Below are 15458 nucleotides of genomic sequence, written 5' to 3' on the forward strand. Positions count from 1 at the left end.
AGAATGATAAAACTAAAAAAATATATGATGTACTTCCATGCATATACTTCCACCGAAAATTGATTTGAACGAGATCTAGTAAGTATTTTTTTTTAAATACTTACGTCATAAATGGTACGGAGCCCTTCATGGGCGAGTCCGACTCGCACTTGGCCGCTTTTTTTAGATAATTCGATATCCATTGATGTTGTCATTGACTTTATAGATAAATTATCAGGAGCTCTTAATTACATCTGTAATGGTTGTATCGATCGCATGAAAAGAAAATAATTAAAGTTTTTGCTAATTTTAATTAGAATAATTATATACAAGTGGAATACGGATGTCCTTTTTTGCTTTTAGTCGCTATTATTTAAATCTTCATCTGAGCTGTCACAAGTAGGTGTTGAATATTGATACAGATGTACTGCATAATTATGTTCCATCGTATTTTTACGGAAACGTGCGTACGTGTCTTACTATTTCAGTCAGTCTCGGTACAAAAAGTACTGAGGTTGACTGAGGTTTCCGAGAAAATATGATGGAAAACAATTACGCATTCACCCTGTAATAATATGATCTGAAATTTTCACTGACATTATTTTTGTATTTATTTCATTGATATATAACCAACCACTTTTTATGCTGTAATAATATGATCTGAAATTTTCACTGACATTATTGTTGTATTTATTTCTTTGATATATAACCAACCACTTTTTATGCTGATAGTACATACGAGAAAAGAGAAAATTCAAATATGGAATGCCTCTAAACACACATTAACACGTGCTATATATGCAATTCCGCGCTCTCGATAATTTAGTTATCAATACTAGGTTACAAACCCTAACACACACATCATATATTCATTAGGTTTTCTTCGACATTGAAACGCTAAAAAGATTCACGAAATGAACAAATGGTCTGGTTTATTTCTTTTTGGGACTATTTGCGTGTAACGTTTACTTCTCACCTCGTTTGAATAACTCGCCTTTTTGTCTGTATTTTCACACCAAAATCTTCGTTGTAGTTGTTTATCACGCACACATGACACATGTCCAAATTGAAAGAATGCCACACTAATTTTGCGTTAAGTATGTCCGCATTGCGATATGAATTATTAATGACTTAATGTTGCAAAATAATGTTGTATGGAATACAATTGAACATCACATTAACGTTGACTAGCGCCTGCACGCCTGAGAACTGGAAAGGCTGCAAGCTCGCACATAGGCTTAAATACCTTACCTTCGGCAACTCGAACTCAATCCTAATTTATCGCTTCAACGACCACTATTACGTACGAGTGTCTAAAATAAATAAATTAGCACAATTTTAAGAGCACACGGTATAGGATTGTGGATGGTTTTTTAAACAAGGTCAAAGTTCAGTTGAAATCTCTATAGGTACAGCTGCAAAATAATCAACAAAAGGGTTGCATGCCTTTACAAGATGCCTACGAAAATAATCAGCAAAATTAGGCTCTTTCATTTTAGTAATAACGTTTTAATAAAAATTAAAATCCTTCTTTTGTAGCTGGACGAAAAAGTCCAATCATTTGTATTTCTTAATAAGAAAAATTTCAACAAAACAACCCGTATTTTAATTACACTGTGCATGTAAAGACCTCAAAAAATTCTTGCAATATTGCGAATATCGAAATTCGAAGTTCGTTTATCTCCATCTCTGCTCAGCTCAGGGGAGCATCCCTGTCCCAAAATGTCAGTGACAACAGGGCAGACAATCTCCATCTCTTTAACTCAAATAATGATAGGTACTCGTTTTTTAACTCCCACTTACATACACAGTCTTCGATATACAGTATTCGTGGTAGCCCCCATTATTTTGACCGGTACTTATCTTCGCTTCATTACTTAGGTAATATAAACAAATTCGTTTAAATTCAGACTACTAGGCTATTTTTCATACCACGTCGGTGGCAAACAAGCATACGGGCCGCCTGACGATAAGCCTAAAATAATATATAGATGGAGAGCTGTCTACTTATTAGTAGTAGGTACTTCAGGCAAGCTGAAAATTTGTCTGATACTTCTCCTATCACCCTAACCTAAGTGAGCACTGCAAGGCAGCACCCTTATATTTTTAAAGATTTTTTTGGGCCCAAAAATTACAAAAAGCCTCGAGATCATAATTTTTGAATTTTATGGAAAACTATTTTGCACGCGTCTGGCAAGGTTAAAGACCCGACCAAATGGTCTGGTTTATTTTATTTTGGGACTATTTGCGTGTAACGTAGTAAACGTTTGTAGAAATTACAGATTGCCTAAAGATTAGGCGCAAAAAAATCTTTCAAAATATAAGGGTTGATTTAGCCCCCCTACCCTGCAGCCAGACTTGCAGTGCTGAGGCAGGGTATGATAGGAGAAGTAAGTATCAGGCAGATTTTCAGCTTGCCTCAAATACCTACTCTAAAATGTCTACCAACTCTCGGACCAATATTACCGTGACTAATTGAATGTTATAAATTATTCATAAAAACAAAGTGTTTTCACAACTGCGGAGCTAGAGTCAGTGTTTAGTAAACGTCAACTTATCTTGGTCTGTCTCTACACCTCTGAAAAATCATGTTAAATTCTTTAGATTTAAGCCGTTAAAGCCGGTTCCATACAGTTTTGAATGATCTACGGTTAGTTTCACTAGACTTATATTAACCGGGATATAACCGTGATTACCTTTTGTATTGTTTTCGAGCTGCCGATATTTCGACGCAGTGCGACGCACGCCAAAATATTATTAGTACAAACTTTAATCCTAATACCAATAATCGACTATGGTGATGTGTGTTATCCGGACTTAAATGAGGAGCTCTTGGACAAATTAGATCGTTTAATGAATAATTGTATCCGTTTTGTTTTCTGTCTCCGGAAATACGATCATGTCTCCTCATTCCGCTCAAAACTTGGCTGGTTTCCCATTCGTATTCGGCGCAACATTCGCATGCTCTGCACCCCCTTTTCTGTTCTTAACGACCCTCAGTCCCCCTAATATCTAAAAATTTTCTTCCACTACTATGGTGTCTCTCGTGTCCGTCAGCTTCGCACTTCTGGCAATCTATCTCTGTCTATACCATCTCACCGAACTGGTTACATGTCCGATTCTTTCTCTATTCAGGCAGCTCATCTGATTTCATATATATATATATATATATATATATATATATATATATATATATATATATATATATATATATATATATATATATATATATATGTATGTCATGTTTTTGCACCGCCTACAACTTATCTGCTTTGCCTAAAGGTTGACTGGTAGAGAATGCCTTACGGCATTACAATACCATATAATTCAAGTTACGCTCCCATTTTAAAATAACATGCCTAAATTATTACATGAAATTTGGCATGAACATTGTCGTGACATGTTTGTCTGGTACAAACAGCATCGGTGGACCTTATGTCTTTTGTAATAAGGTCCACCGATGGACAGTTAACAGTGTAGGCGATGGTAATTTTCGTTGCTAAAAATGTTATAAAAGAAAATAGAACGAGTGGAAGTTTTGTACCTATTTAAATCCTCTACTCGCTCTTCTAATTTCTTTGTATTACGTACAATATCTAAGAACGATAACTAGTGTGAAGTGTAGGTTTACTAGATGCAGATTAAATATTAAATTAAATGAAAACTGCACGAATCTCAATATAACAGCATATAATATATTTACAATACAAATTTAGCATTACAACTAGTGTCAACAAAGCCTGTAAATAAACCCTTAACCAGGTCAAGTGTTGTCACACCTATTTCTTCAACAAACAGAGCATATAGATATAAGCATTATGATTATGTTGATAATTGTTGCACATAAGTAACATGATTTACATCTTTATTAATAAGGCATGGAAGAAATTGTACAATATTAGGAGTACCTACTATCGGCCCAATTCGAACAAAGATATCTTAAAATATCACAGCTATATGATACCGAACTGTCAGTGTCAAAAGTGACATTTTTGGTTGAAGAAATGATACTGACAGATCAGTATCGTATCGCTGTGTAATATTCAAATTGGGCCATATATCTCACAAAGACACACACATAGCCGGTTTAAAAAAAAGTAACAGCATGCACCGACTGCACCGTTTCCACCAATGTTTTCTTCGCCCCACCGCGATAATTTTGAAAGTTGGAATTATTTCTTGGTACAGTCACGTCTGAAAACATCGACACGACCGAAGTACCAAAAATATGTATACACGACTTTATGGCCCAGTGTATACATATTTTTGGCCCTTTGTCCGTATCGATATTTTCAGACGTGACCGTACCTACTTGGCACCCTTGTATTCTAAGAAAAAATCCTACCAATTGGAATCCCCCTCCTTATTTTGAAGTGGGTCTGAAATAAAATCAGCTACATGCAAACCGTAGTCAGTTTCATCTTGTGAATTAACCGGTTGGCAGTTGGCACAGTATACATATTTCATTATTATAACATTTATAAGATCGGGCTTCAAAGAACAATAGAAAATATCACTCAAAGAAGTTATGTCAACTAAATACAGGTACTTACTTATGTTTAAAAACGGTCCACTCAGGGAAAAGATATATCATCGATTTTGAAAATACTTATTAATACTATTAAGTTCCTAGAAAATAAATGTATGATTTTTAAATATTCTTTGAGGTGATTATACTAAAATTGAGACAATTAATTTATGTACCGAGTGCTGGACGCGTATTCAGTTTTTAAAAATATATTCATCTCGCTTGCACCAAATTTAATATCAAATCATTACCGTATTTAAAGAAATCTAAATATGCCTCCAGTATTTCTTAACGGTATACACAACGCGTGATATTTTACATAAATCCCTCCAGAATACTACCGAAAATTGAGCCTTTACAACAATATAACTTAGGTACGTCGTGCATTTAGTACTTTTTTGTAAGTATGCGAAGTAAATATGTAAAAAAATAGGAAATAGCATAATTAGATACCTACATCAAAACGTGTGCTAGTTGTCAATTAGACTAACAAAGAATCAGTGGCGGATTTCCTGCTTTGGCCGCCCTAGACTCCAGGCCCCTTATAGTCTTAGCCACCTTTTTCTCAGCACCTTTCTATATGTATAGACTGCTGCGCCTAATATCTAGCCACCCTAGGCCCGGGCCTATTCGAGCCAGGGCAAATCCGCCATTGTAAAGAATAGAGTTTGTTTTTTCAGGATTAACTATTCTACTTTTATCTCTCAGATTGCGCTTTTACTCCTCAAACTAGTTAGTTTGCTCAAACGAGTTATTAGTGAAATAGAACCAAAAAGATATAGTCTCAGAAGATAAACTTTAATTTTCAATGTTAATTACGTGAAAAAAATCGATTAGGTTCATTTTGATCGATTTTCGCAATGAGTTAATAGTGTAACGAAATGTTAACTCAAGAAGAAAGAAAAGTAATTTCTTTAACATTTTCCGTTGCAAAAACTTTTATCGGTTTAATTAAATACAAGCGAATTATATTATATTTTAATATTTACTATATCAATGTAAAGATAGGTATATGATTAAAGTGAATAAAATGTGGAACAAGCTATTAGATACTTAAGCGTTAGACAGTAAATATAGAAAGGCACACATTTATAAAATATAGACCTATAACAAAACGGAAAATGGGACTTTAATTCTGTACCATTGAATTTGAGACTCCGTTTCTGACAGCATGTAATTTTAACAAACTACATGCTGTCAGAAACGGAGTACTGGTATTTATTCAGAAGGGTTTTGCGTGTTTTTACCCGACTGCGTGACACAAAGACAGACAAAAATTAATATATTCGTCTTGTGTGCGCATGCCACTAAAGACATTATTTAGGTAGGTACCTACTACCCACTCACATGATTCCAGCAACTAAGGTTTCAACATTTCGCACCTCTAAAATGATCGTCGCAACTCGAGTTGCGAACGGAGTGTATGCGGTTTTTTATTTCTTATCTGTGAAGGGCTGCACAGATATGGTGTAAACAATTATTAAAACACAGAATACCAACGTGACAATATTTAAAAAATGTTTCAACCACATAGACATAACCACAGTATTTTTTATCTATGTCACTTTGCAAGTTGTTCGGAAAAGTGCGTGTGTTAAAAGTTGCTGCGTGTTTTAAAATGCCGTAAGTATTCAAATTTACATATTTCTGTTAGTATTATATATTAAATTACTCCGCGTTTATTGGTCTATTAGATTAAAACTATATTTTAGACCAACTTAATATTGATGACCATAAAATCTCACTTCAAACCAATAACTCTGTAGATTTTTGGCGAGTTTCCTATTTTAATGCCCTAGATTTCTATGATTACCAAATATATCTTGAGCAACCTATAGTCATTAAATAGTTCGATTATTAAATTACATTAATAAACAATAAAATGCATTAAATCACTGTGTATTATCCAGGATTAGCGAACAAACCATGTGACGGAAAATTGTAAGTAAAAACACAGCAACTGTGGTTGCTTAAATCATTTCTGTACATCGTAAGGCATGTGGTACACTAGACGTTGCATACGCGTTTTGGGGTGTTTGTTACTACTTACTTATAATTTCTATTTACTAATATTTCTTTGCTATATTGCCCGGATCCTGGGGTAGCTTGCCGTTTCTCGTCTGGCAGTGAATGTGTTAAAAGTTCCTATTTCTGTTGAACATCTGCACCGCGCGACTGTTGTGTCTCCGACCTAAATAGGTAGCCATCTTTGTTTTTGACATGGCGCAGGTCAGTTTGTTTGTTTATTTACGTTTGTAATCAGTATAATTTCATGTGTTAATAGTTACTATTTGCTAATGTGCTTAATTTGTTGTAAAGTGTATGTTATGGTGTATATATTATACGTGTTAGTGTAGTTATAAGTTAGTTCGGTTGTTGGTGATCGGCCGTTTTAAAAACACCAAAGTTTAGTAGGTATGTAAATACTCTTTTGTTATTTTAAGTTATAAAGCCACTATCATTGTGATAATTACATAAATTATGTATTTTATTTCAAGGTAATTAGTGTCTTAAACGGTTTTTTACTATATTTTTGTACTTCAGTGTCTAAATTAGCCACAAAAAAATCACGAACATAGCACATAGTTACACGCCAGGTGGAGCAATTCGAAAGTTCCTTATCAGAATTTGAATCAGTTTTACTCTGCAATTTTATAGGTGAGCTCTCAAGGTGTTTAGTATCAATTAAAAGCTTATTAAGCCTTCTTTAAATTGAATACAAAAAAAAGATATGTTATCGATTTAGATTTTTTATTAAAAATAGTTTTCTACTATAACTCGGAAATTATTCCTTTGGGTAAACTTCGTGAATTTTTAATAATTATTTTTATTATAACAGCAAATAGCTAAAGTAAGAAAATAAATTTCTTTGTTTCTTTACCATTATAAAACCGAAAGAGTTATTCCAAATGCTTAAGCAGAAGCAAAGTTATCGATTTTTGAAGATATCACGACACTGTGCCGTCGTATCTGCGAAATGGCAGAGCAATTCAGGGCACCTTTCGTTAAAATCGGAATCATGTGAGTGGCTACAGTAAAAATTAAACATTAGGTATGCCGTTTGCCCTAGATATTGAAAAAATGTTCGCCCTAGATATTGAAAAAACGTTCCAAAAAATTTAATTTATTCACGTTATCTTGTGGAATGAAATTTTGCGTGTTAAGTTTTAATGACAAATATTGAACACCATTAATCAGGAATAGTTCTTCAATTGTTTTCTTTTGCATCTATATTATTCCTCGCAATATATAAGTGAAAAACAATGTTATAATTAACTTAGCAACAGTAGTTATTTGTTTTACAAGGGAACAAAGTTGTTGTTTAACCGCTCTTGCTAATATTGATACCCGAGCAAGCGAAAGATTCCAAAATTGAACCACGAGCGTAGCGAGTGGTTCGAGAAGTGGAATTTTGAGCGTTGCGAGAGGGTTTCAAGGCACGAGGGTTAAACAAACTTTGCCTCCGAGTGAAACACAACGTTTTTCACCACACCAACGCGAGGAAAATACCAAATAAAATCCAAAAAAAAAACCAAATAAAATCCAAATGAACTTAATTGAAAATGTATCATCCATAATCATCATTTAAAGTCAATTTTACCAGCTAACATAAGGAAACGACTCAAAATTTACATCTGATTACTTTGCCCCACATGTGGATAAAATGCAACTTTCTCATTAGTTTTTAAACAATCAAGAGGGCCTTTACCAGTTGGTGTGGTGAAAAATTATTTGCCTCCTTTAGGTATTTACTTTGATAGGTACCCTTAAACTACGCTTGTAGCTCATTTTGGGCTTCTTTTACTTGTACAGCATTTGAATTATACATAAGTACCTACCTAACTAGTAGCAAACAACAAGTTTTCGTACTTGTATGGCAAAATGCGGTTTTATTTAGGTAGCTATTGGGCACCTAGGTATGATCAATATTTCTATTGAATAAGAAACATTAAGAACACTTTCGAAGTTCACTACTTCTAATGAATATCGACGATAATAATCTCTCAATATCTCATGAATATATTTATAACAAATTAAATTCCCAGTTTTCGTACGAAATAGCTTCACTGATGTGCAATAAAATTGTTTAGTGTTTAAAAAAATAGTTATAAGTATAAGTAAGATTCTGTAAAAAAGTGCGAATAACCTAAGTTATTATTAACGCTAAATTTTCTCCGGCCAAAGAAAATAATGATCTTGCGAACGATTCAAATAGTCTGTCACGTCTCAATGGCATAGCTGGAATAATGATCGACCGTGAACTTGGGTTTATAACGACAAACCACAATACTATCACAGATAAAAACGGTTATTGCTATCATTGCAGCGTAGGCCACTGGAAAGCAGAGCCGCTCGCGCTCTGTTAGTTATGACTGAAGATTACATGAACTCTTCGTCATTTACAATATTGTATTCAGTAAAATAATAACAAGAAACAATATAGAAATAACTCAGTTTACTTAATAAGTAAAAAAAAAACAATGCTTACCTCTACCCCTATGTGTTTTGACCGCTTTGCTCTCCAGTGGACCGTCTGTTTTATGTAGGTAAGTTTCATAGAATTCTCTCGACGATATAGGAAAAAATCTATTGTTAACACACAAACCTACTTAAACCTTTTTACATGAGCACGATTAATTTTTTGTACTTACCAGTTTATCCAGCAAATAAACTTTTTGCACGATATATATTGTACACATTTTTTGTTTATAAAATTTGGTAATTTCACCAAATAAATGTTGGTTATATGCCAGAAAAGACATAAAGGGACCCATGTATAAAATAATATTTTAGATAAGTTGTTTTTTTTTAATTCCAATACAAATTATACAATATAAATTACATCAATAGAAATTAGTCGTCGTATAAAATTTAGAAATTAGCATGATAAATTAGTAATAATGTAAGTTTGGGACTTCTACTACTTAAGTTAGAACGACTCCGGAGGTCACATTTCCTTCTCATTACTCCTTGTAATTATTATCATGTTAATTATTCACAATGATAGTACAGGGTGGCTTTTTAGAATACTTTTCAATCCTGGGAAGAATACAAAAATCCTAAATCAACCAATCCAATATCAGTAGACTTTTTTTATAAATGGGTCGCTTTTATACACTGTATGTATGTCTTAATGACTTTCTTAATCAGTTTAATGTACTTCGAGATCTATATCATATCTAACAATCTACAAGGAAGACCGTCTAAGTTTTTTTATCTACGTAGAATTAATGGAAAAAATGTAAAACATCGATCCTGTTTGTAAATGATTAGATATTTAATAATTTACATTTATAATGTCCTATTTTCTGTAAATATTCTCTTTAAGCTATTGATATTTTCATTTGACTAATATTTAACGTCCTACAAAAATGATATTTAATCATCGCGATATGGCTCAAGCCCTCACTATTTGGTTTTAAAAAAGTTATTGTTTTTGTTAGTTATTGTTTTATAGCGAAGACAATTGTAAAACATGGAATGTGAAAAACAGGTATATCTATTTATCCCATTAATATAGATTCCGGAATATTATTAAACTAACCTAATCGACAAGGTACTTAGAAAGTAGTAAAATTATCTATTTATTTAGAACATCACTAGCTATCTCAACGTGTAATCAACAAAGTCGCTTTAACATCGACAAACATAAAAACTGGCATCTTATCAAAATTGCTGAATAAGCTCTGAATCTTAAATATTGCATTGTGTTACATATCTAAAACGTAGGTACATTTCCGAAATAATATTTACAGCGTACACACGTGACAAACAAACCAAGAACAATAAATACAGTACAATCAAAAGAAGTGAAGAATATGATTTTTTATTTGGTTACTAAAAAATAATTTATGATACTCAATAAGTAACATTGTTAACATTTTACAATTTACATTTCATAGAATATGTATTCTGTTACTTATGAACAATTTATAAAATCTACAATAGTATTGTTAATCATAAAATAAATTTGCAACAAAATAGAAAACCAATATCTATTTGTCACGTTAGTAACAACCTTATTTTAGTAGTTACAGATATTTTAAAATGTACATCAAAGTTCCCATTTAGCTGAGTATAGGTAATTACTAAACACAGGGCCGGATTTAGGGGAGGGCAACCGGGGCTACTGCCCCGGGCCTCCACAAAAGAGGGGCCCCCCACAATAGAGAATTCGGTAAATTTACCATTTTATTTGGAAAAAATTTGGGGCCAGGGGGCCTCCAGTCCTTTATTGCCCGAGGCCTCCAGACCTCTAAATCCGGCATTGACTAAACACTAACCTGGCCTGGCTTTAAGAGTTACACCAACCTGCTACCCAAAAGCCACTCTCTATACAATCTAAGTTACGCTCTCATTTTAAGGATTAGCTCAAATTTCATGAAACTTGGCATGGACATAGAGAAATAGAGCGTTTCTTTGTAGGTATTAGCTAATTTCTAGTATCGTGAATGGTACTGATCATAGATATATGTTACTTACTTGAATGTTCATATCAAATTTCTTGTTTTTTCAGAAAGTCTTTTTAAAATGAGAGCATAACTTCGATTGTATGGTGGATGGCGACTAGGTTCGTGGGACTCTTAAATCTTGAAATGTGCTCTATATTGGCGCTATACCCATTTCGTCTCAGTGATTTTATAAACATGTAAAAGGCATCAACACTTTAACTTTATAAAATCGGCCCTAAATTATTTTAGTGTTAAGCAAATGTATGTAATCAACATAGTTAATTTAAGTACCTGTAGGGCCATATTTTAATGTGTACATGCGAACTTACCTTTTAAGGATTCTTGTGGTCCTAAATAAATGTTTTTTTATTGTATTGAATTTTTAAAAAATCTTAATATGGTAATGTAGTTTGGAAGGAGAACAACTTTAGTCAATAAATTACGGAGGCTGAAGCCTTTTTTAAGAAACGTAGTTGCCGACTTAGGGATAGGGGCTGCGATCCATGCTCTGGGTCGTATCTGGTGCAGGGGATTTCATTGGCTATATTCAGCGTGGAAACACTCCAAGTGTAATAGTAATAGGAAAGCCTGACGAAACTTACGTTGCGGATTGCGGATATGAGTTTGTCAATTATTTATGTTGCTTACTTTCATTTAACGATTAATCGATTGATTTGTGAAATAAATTAGATGGCACCAGTATTGATATTAGATATGAAATACCTAAAGTGAAAAATGATTCGAGATTTGAAGATCAATCTGAGATTGTGTCTTTTGTGACATTGTATGTAAGAACTGTTAGAAGTAGGTAAGTAGATACCTATTCAAATAGATTTAATGAATTGTCCTGCTTACAATATGTGTACAAAAAGAATTGAAGGTAATGGAATTCGTGAGTAAAACTTTTAAATTGTTATTTATATCAGTTTAGCGATAGGTAATTGTTTAAGTACCATAATCATTTCCAGTAACGTTAGCGACACGGTACTTACCTACCAAATTATGCATACGTACAATCGTATTAAACCATATTTTTATTATTAGCTACATCTAGCTTTTTGACTGATATTTAAAACGTTGTTCTGTTTAAAATCTAGTCGTACCTATAACTGCCGTTCTGTGACCAGAATTCACAACTCGAATAAGCTCAATCCTCCCGTCCCCTGCTAATACTAAACCTACGATGGAACTTGAACCCTTTTTTCTTTTCCTTTTCTTCGGGTTTACCTTCCAGAATATTATCTGCACTTTTAGCGACTTGGACACTCTTTCTTCTATTCTTCATAGACTTCACAAGTTTGTAAAACTTCCCCTTCTTTTTAGTTGGGTCTTGGTTCAAGTCCGCCGGCTCTTCTTCCACCTCGACGCTGAATTCTGATGATATGTCTCCCAAGTCTTCGATACTCTGGCTTTCTATCTGTTTCTGTGGCACCTCTAGTTTGGCTTTTGAAGTCTCTGGTTTAGGCTCCTGAGCAGGTGGCACTGGTGCATCAGGATCGACACACTGAAATATAAACAATAATACTTACATGTCGCAATTGCAATTATATAAGGTGAATTTTTTTTACAAATAAATCTCATTGGGTTATTTTTAGGCCGCCTATTCCCAGTAGTCCTACCAGTTGAACTACTAGGAATTTCCTTCCTAATAGACTTACTAGTACTAGTAAGAACACTGGGAACTTTGTACCCAGTACTTTGTGGTAAAGTCACCAGTAAAACAAAACTCCCAATTTGGCTCACATCCTGTCACATGGATTACGATACGAGATGAGCGCCTTTCAGCTACGGCACCTACCGCATGCATTTACTGTATCAACCGAGGCGCTAGCAACTCGGTATAATGTTATGCTTGTACTTGTAGACTATTGTGAACACTCACGTCTTCCAGCTTAATCCTGTAGGCAGGGACCTGCTCCGGATGGCGCCAGGGCTTGTGGTGCGGGTAGTCAGTGAGCGCCTTCCAGCCGGGATAGCGCCGCGCCGCCGCGTGCAGCTGCTGCACCAACCGAGGTGCCAGCTGAGCCGTCACCCTGTACGACCACGATTTACGATAAAATAGGCTTTACAGTAGGCTTAGCTGTAGGCTTTTTTTACATTCCATAGACGATACAAACAACGTGCAGACCGAATGCACACATCTTAATAGTGTTACTGAAGGGTTGAGTGTGTATGAATCTCCTAGTACAATTTTAATGGGTACCTAAAGGCGGGATTCCCCCAGTGTGCAGCACTATGCGGCACTGTGCTGCACATTGTATGGTACTTTTGGTGGACTCACGCGCGTGACTATGAATAAAATGTGCGCGCACTTTATTTATTTTCTTTTCTTTATTTAGGATTACCAACAGATAATACATCTTACGTGCTCTTAAAATCTATATGACAATCAGGACTGATGCTTATCTAATCCAATCCAATTATAATCTAATCCAATTATATAATATGTTTCCAATTAAATTAACTATATTACGTAAGGACAAAATGAATCCACAGGTATTGTATATTACCTCATTTTGGGAATACTACCAGAGACAAAGGGAATTTACTGGGAATATTCCCAAATAGGAAATTGCTGGTAATGGTAACTTACTGACGGCACAACACTAGGTAGGAAATTGCCTAGAGCTCCGCCCCGTCGAGTCTAGATGGGTTATTCGCACTAGTTACCACCAACTCGATTTGGAAAAAAAAAACCCACTAGTTACCACCAACTCAACTCGATTTGGTGGTAACTACTGGGATTTTTTTTTCCAGTAGTTACCACCAAAATTTGGTTAGCGTTCAGTACTAATAAAAACAGTCTAAATACAGAGTGCTTTACTCAATAATTAATTAAGTCGAATTAATTATAAGTTAATTCGTTATTAGTTTAATTATAAGTCGATTACTGTTTCAGTAAACTGCCTTAAAAGTGATCAAAAATAGTCGATCTTTGACTGATTTGTTTGTTCGTTCGTATAATTGTGACGTTATTTATTGAAACGGACCTTACTGTCGATGGCGCTTACGCCATTATCAGCGATGCTCCTATACAACTAATTAAAAGTTAAAAGAACTTGTGAAAAGGATGGTGGAATTATTTATTAAAAAAGGATGTTAACATTTTGGTGGTTTTCCCAGTAGTTACCACTGGTAACAGCTTGGTGGTAACTAGTGGGAATAACCCGACTAGATCTAGACCATTATGTTGTGAAGATGCACTTAGAAAAGGGTAGGCGAGAAGCTAAAATCGAAGAAGTCAAACGAATGTCGTTTGCAGCTTCTCAAAGAGTTTAAAAATTAATCCGCAGGGCCCTTATACGGAGCACCCGTGTAATAGTTAGGAATGCTGTTTCCGATTTTATTAACTTATTATATTTTAATTACCTACGTTAAAAATGATTTCTTTGTTTTCCATTTTTTAGGGTTCCGTAGCCAAATGGCAAAAAACGGAACCCTTATAGATTCGTCATGTCCGTCTGTCTGTCCGATTCTGTCACAGCCACTTTTTTCCGAAACTATAAAAGCTATACTGTTCAAACTTGGTAAGTAGATGTATTCTATGAACCGCATTATGATGTTTACACAAAAATAGAAAAAAAAACAATAAATTTTGGGGGTTCCCCATACTTAGAACTGAAACTCAAAAAATCTTTTTTCATTAAACCCATACGTGTGGGGTATCTATGGATAGGTCTTTAAAAATGATACTTAGGTTTCTAATATCATTTTTTTCTAAACTGAATAGTTTGCGCGAGAGACACTTCCAAAGTGGTAAAAAGTGTGTCCCCCCCCCCCCGTAACTTCTAAAATAACAGAATGAAAAATCTAAAAAAAATATATGATATACATTGCCCTGCAAAGTTCCACCGAAAATTGGTTCGAACGAGATCTAGTAAGTAGTTTTTTTTTAATACGTCATAAAAATTAAAAAAAAAAATTTTTTTCATCAAACCCATACGTGTGGGGTATCTAGGGATAGGTCTTCAAAAATGATATTTAGGTTTCTAATATATTTTTTTTCTAAACTGAATAGTTTGCGCGAGAGACACTTCCAAAGTGAAAAAATGTGTGTGTCCCCCCTGTAACTTCTAAAATAACAGAATAAAAAATCTAAAAAAAATATATGATATACATTACCATGCAAACTTCCACCGAAAATTGGTTTGAACCAGATCTAGTAAGTAGTTTTTTTTAATACGTCATAAATGGTACGGAACCCTTCATGGGCGAGTCCGACTCGCACTTGGCCGCTTTTTATTTTATTTTAACGATTGCAGAATTAAAAGGAATAATTTATACATGTTTTGGGTGCCCGCTTTCCGCTTGTATGTCTTTTTGTGTCGTTTGAAGGTCCTTCACTCGGCTAATTTATTTCATAGAGATTTCTTTACCATTAAAAGTTGTTTACGACTGTAACAATGACGTTATTAATTATAATTTTACAATACGACACGGCACCTAGCTATAAACTTTCAGCAACAAGTTTTTGTTCAAACGAGTGATGACTGTAGGAC

The 15458-nt window shown here is 34.4% G+C and overlaps 2 protein-coding genes across 2 annotated transcripts in view; both read right to left on the reverse strand.

Moving 5' to 3' along the window:
- LOC133534580 (uncharacterized) overlaps positions 1–1276 on the reverse strand; it is a 46234-nt gene extending 44958 nt beyond the window's left edge. Inside the window, exon 1 of the mRNA XM_061873749.1 lies at positions 956–1276. The gene's annotated coding sequence lies outside the window, so the exon portion shown is untranslated. The remainder of the gene's footprint in view (positions 1–955) is intronic.
- Positions 1277–3652: 2376 nt separating this feature from the next.
- Positions 3653–15458, reverse strand: part of LOC133534585 (START domain-containing protein 10-like) — a 48791-nt gene continuing 36985 nt past the window's right edge. The window contains exons 5-6 of the mRNA XM_061873757.1: positions 12842–12992; positions 3653–12463 (exon numbers count right to left, since the gene is read on the reverse strand). Coding sequence (XP_061729741.1) covers positions 12107–12463; positions 12842–12992 — 508 coding nt within the window. The 3' untranslated portion in view covers positions 3653–12106. The remainder of the gene's footprint in view (positions 12464–12841; positions 12993–15458) is intronic.

The sequence above is a fragment of the Cydia pomonella genome, chromosome 2 (assembly GCF_033807575.1).
Source record: "Cydia pomonella isolate Wapato2018A chromosome 2, ilCydPomo1, whole genome shotgun sequence".
NCBI lineage: Eukaryota > Metazoa > Arthropoda > Insecta > Lepidoptera > Tortricidae > Cydia > Cydia pomonella.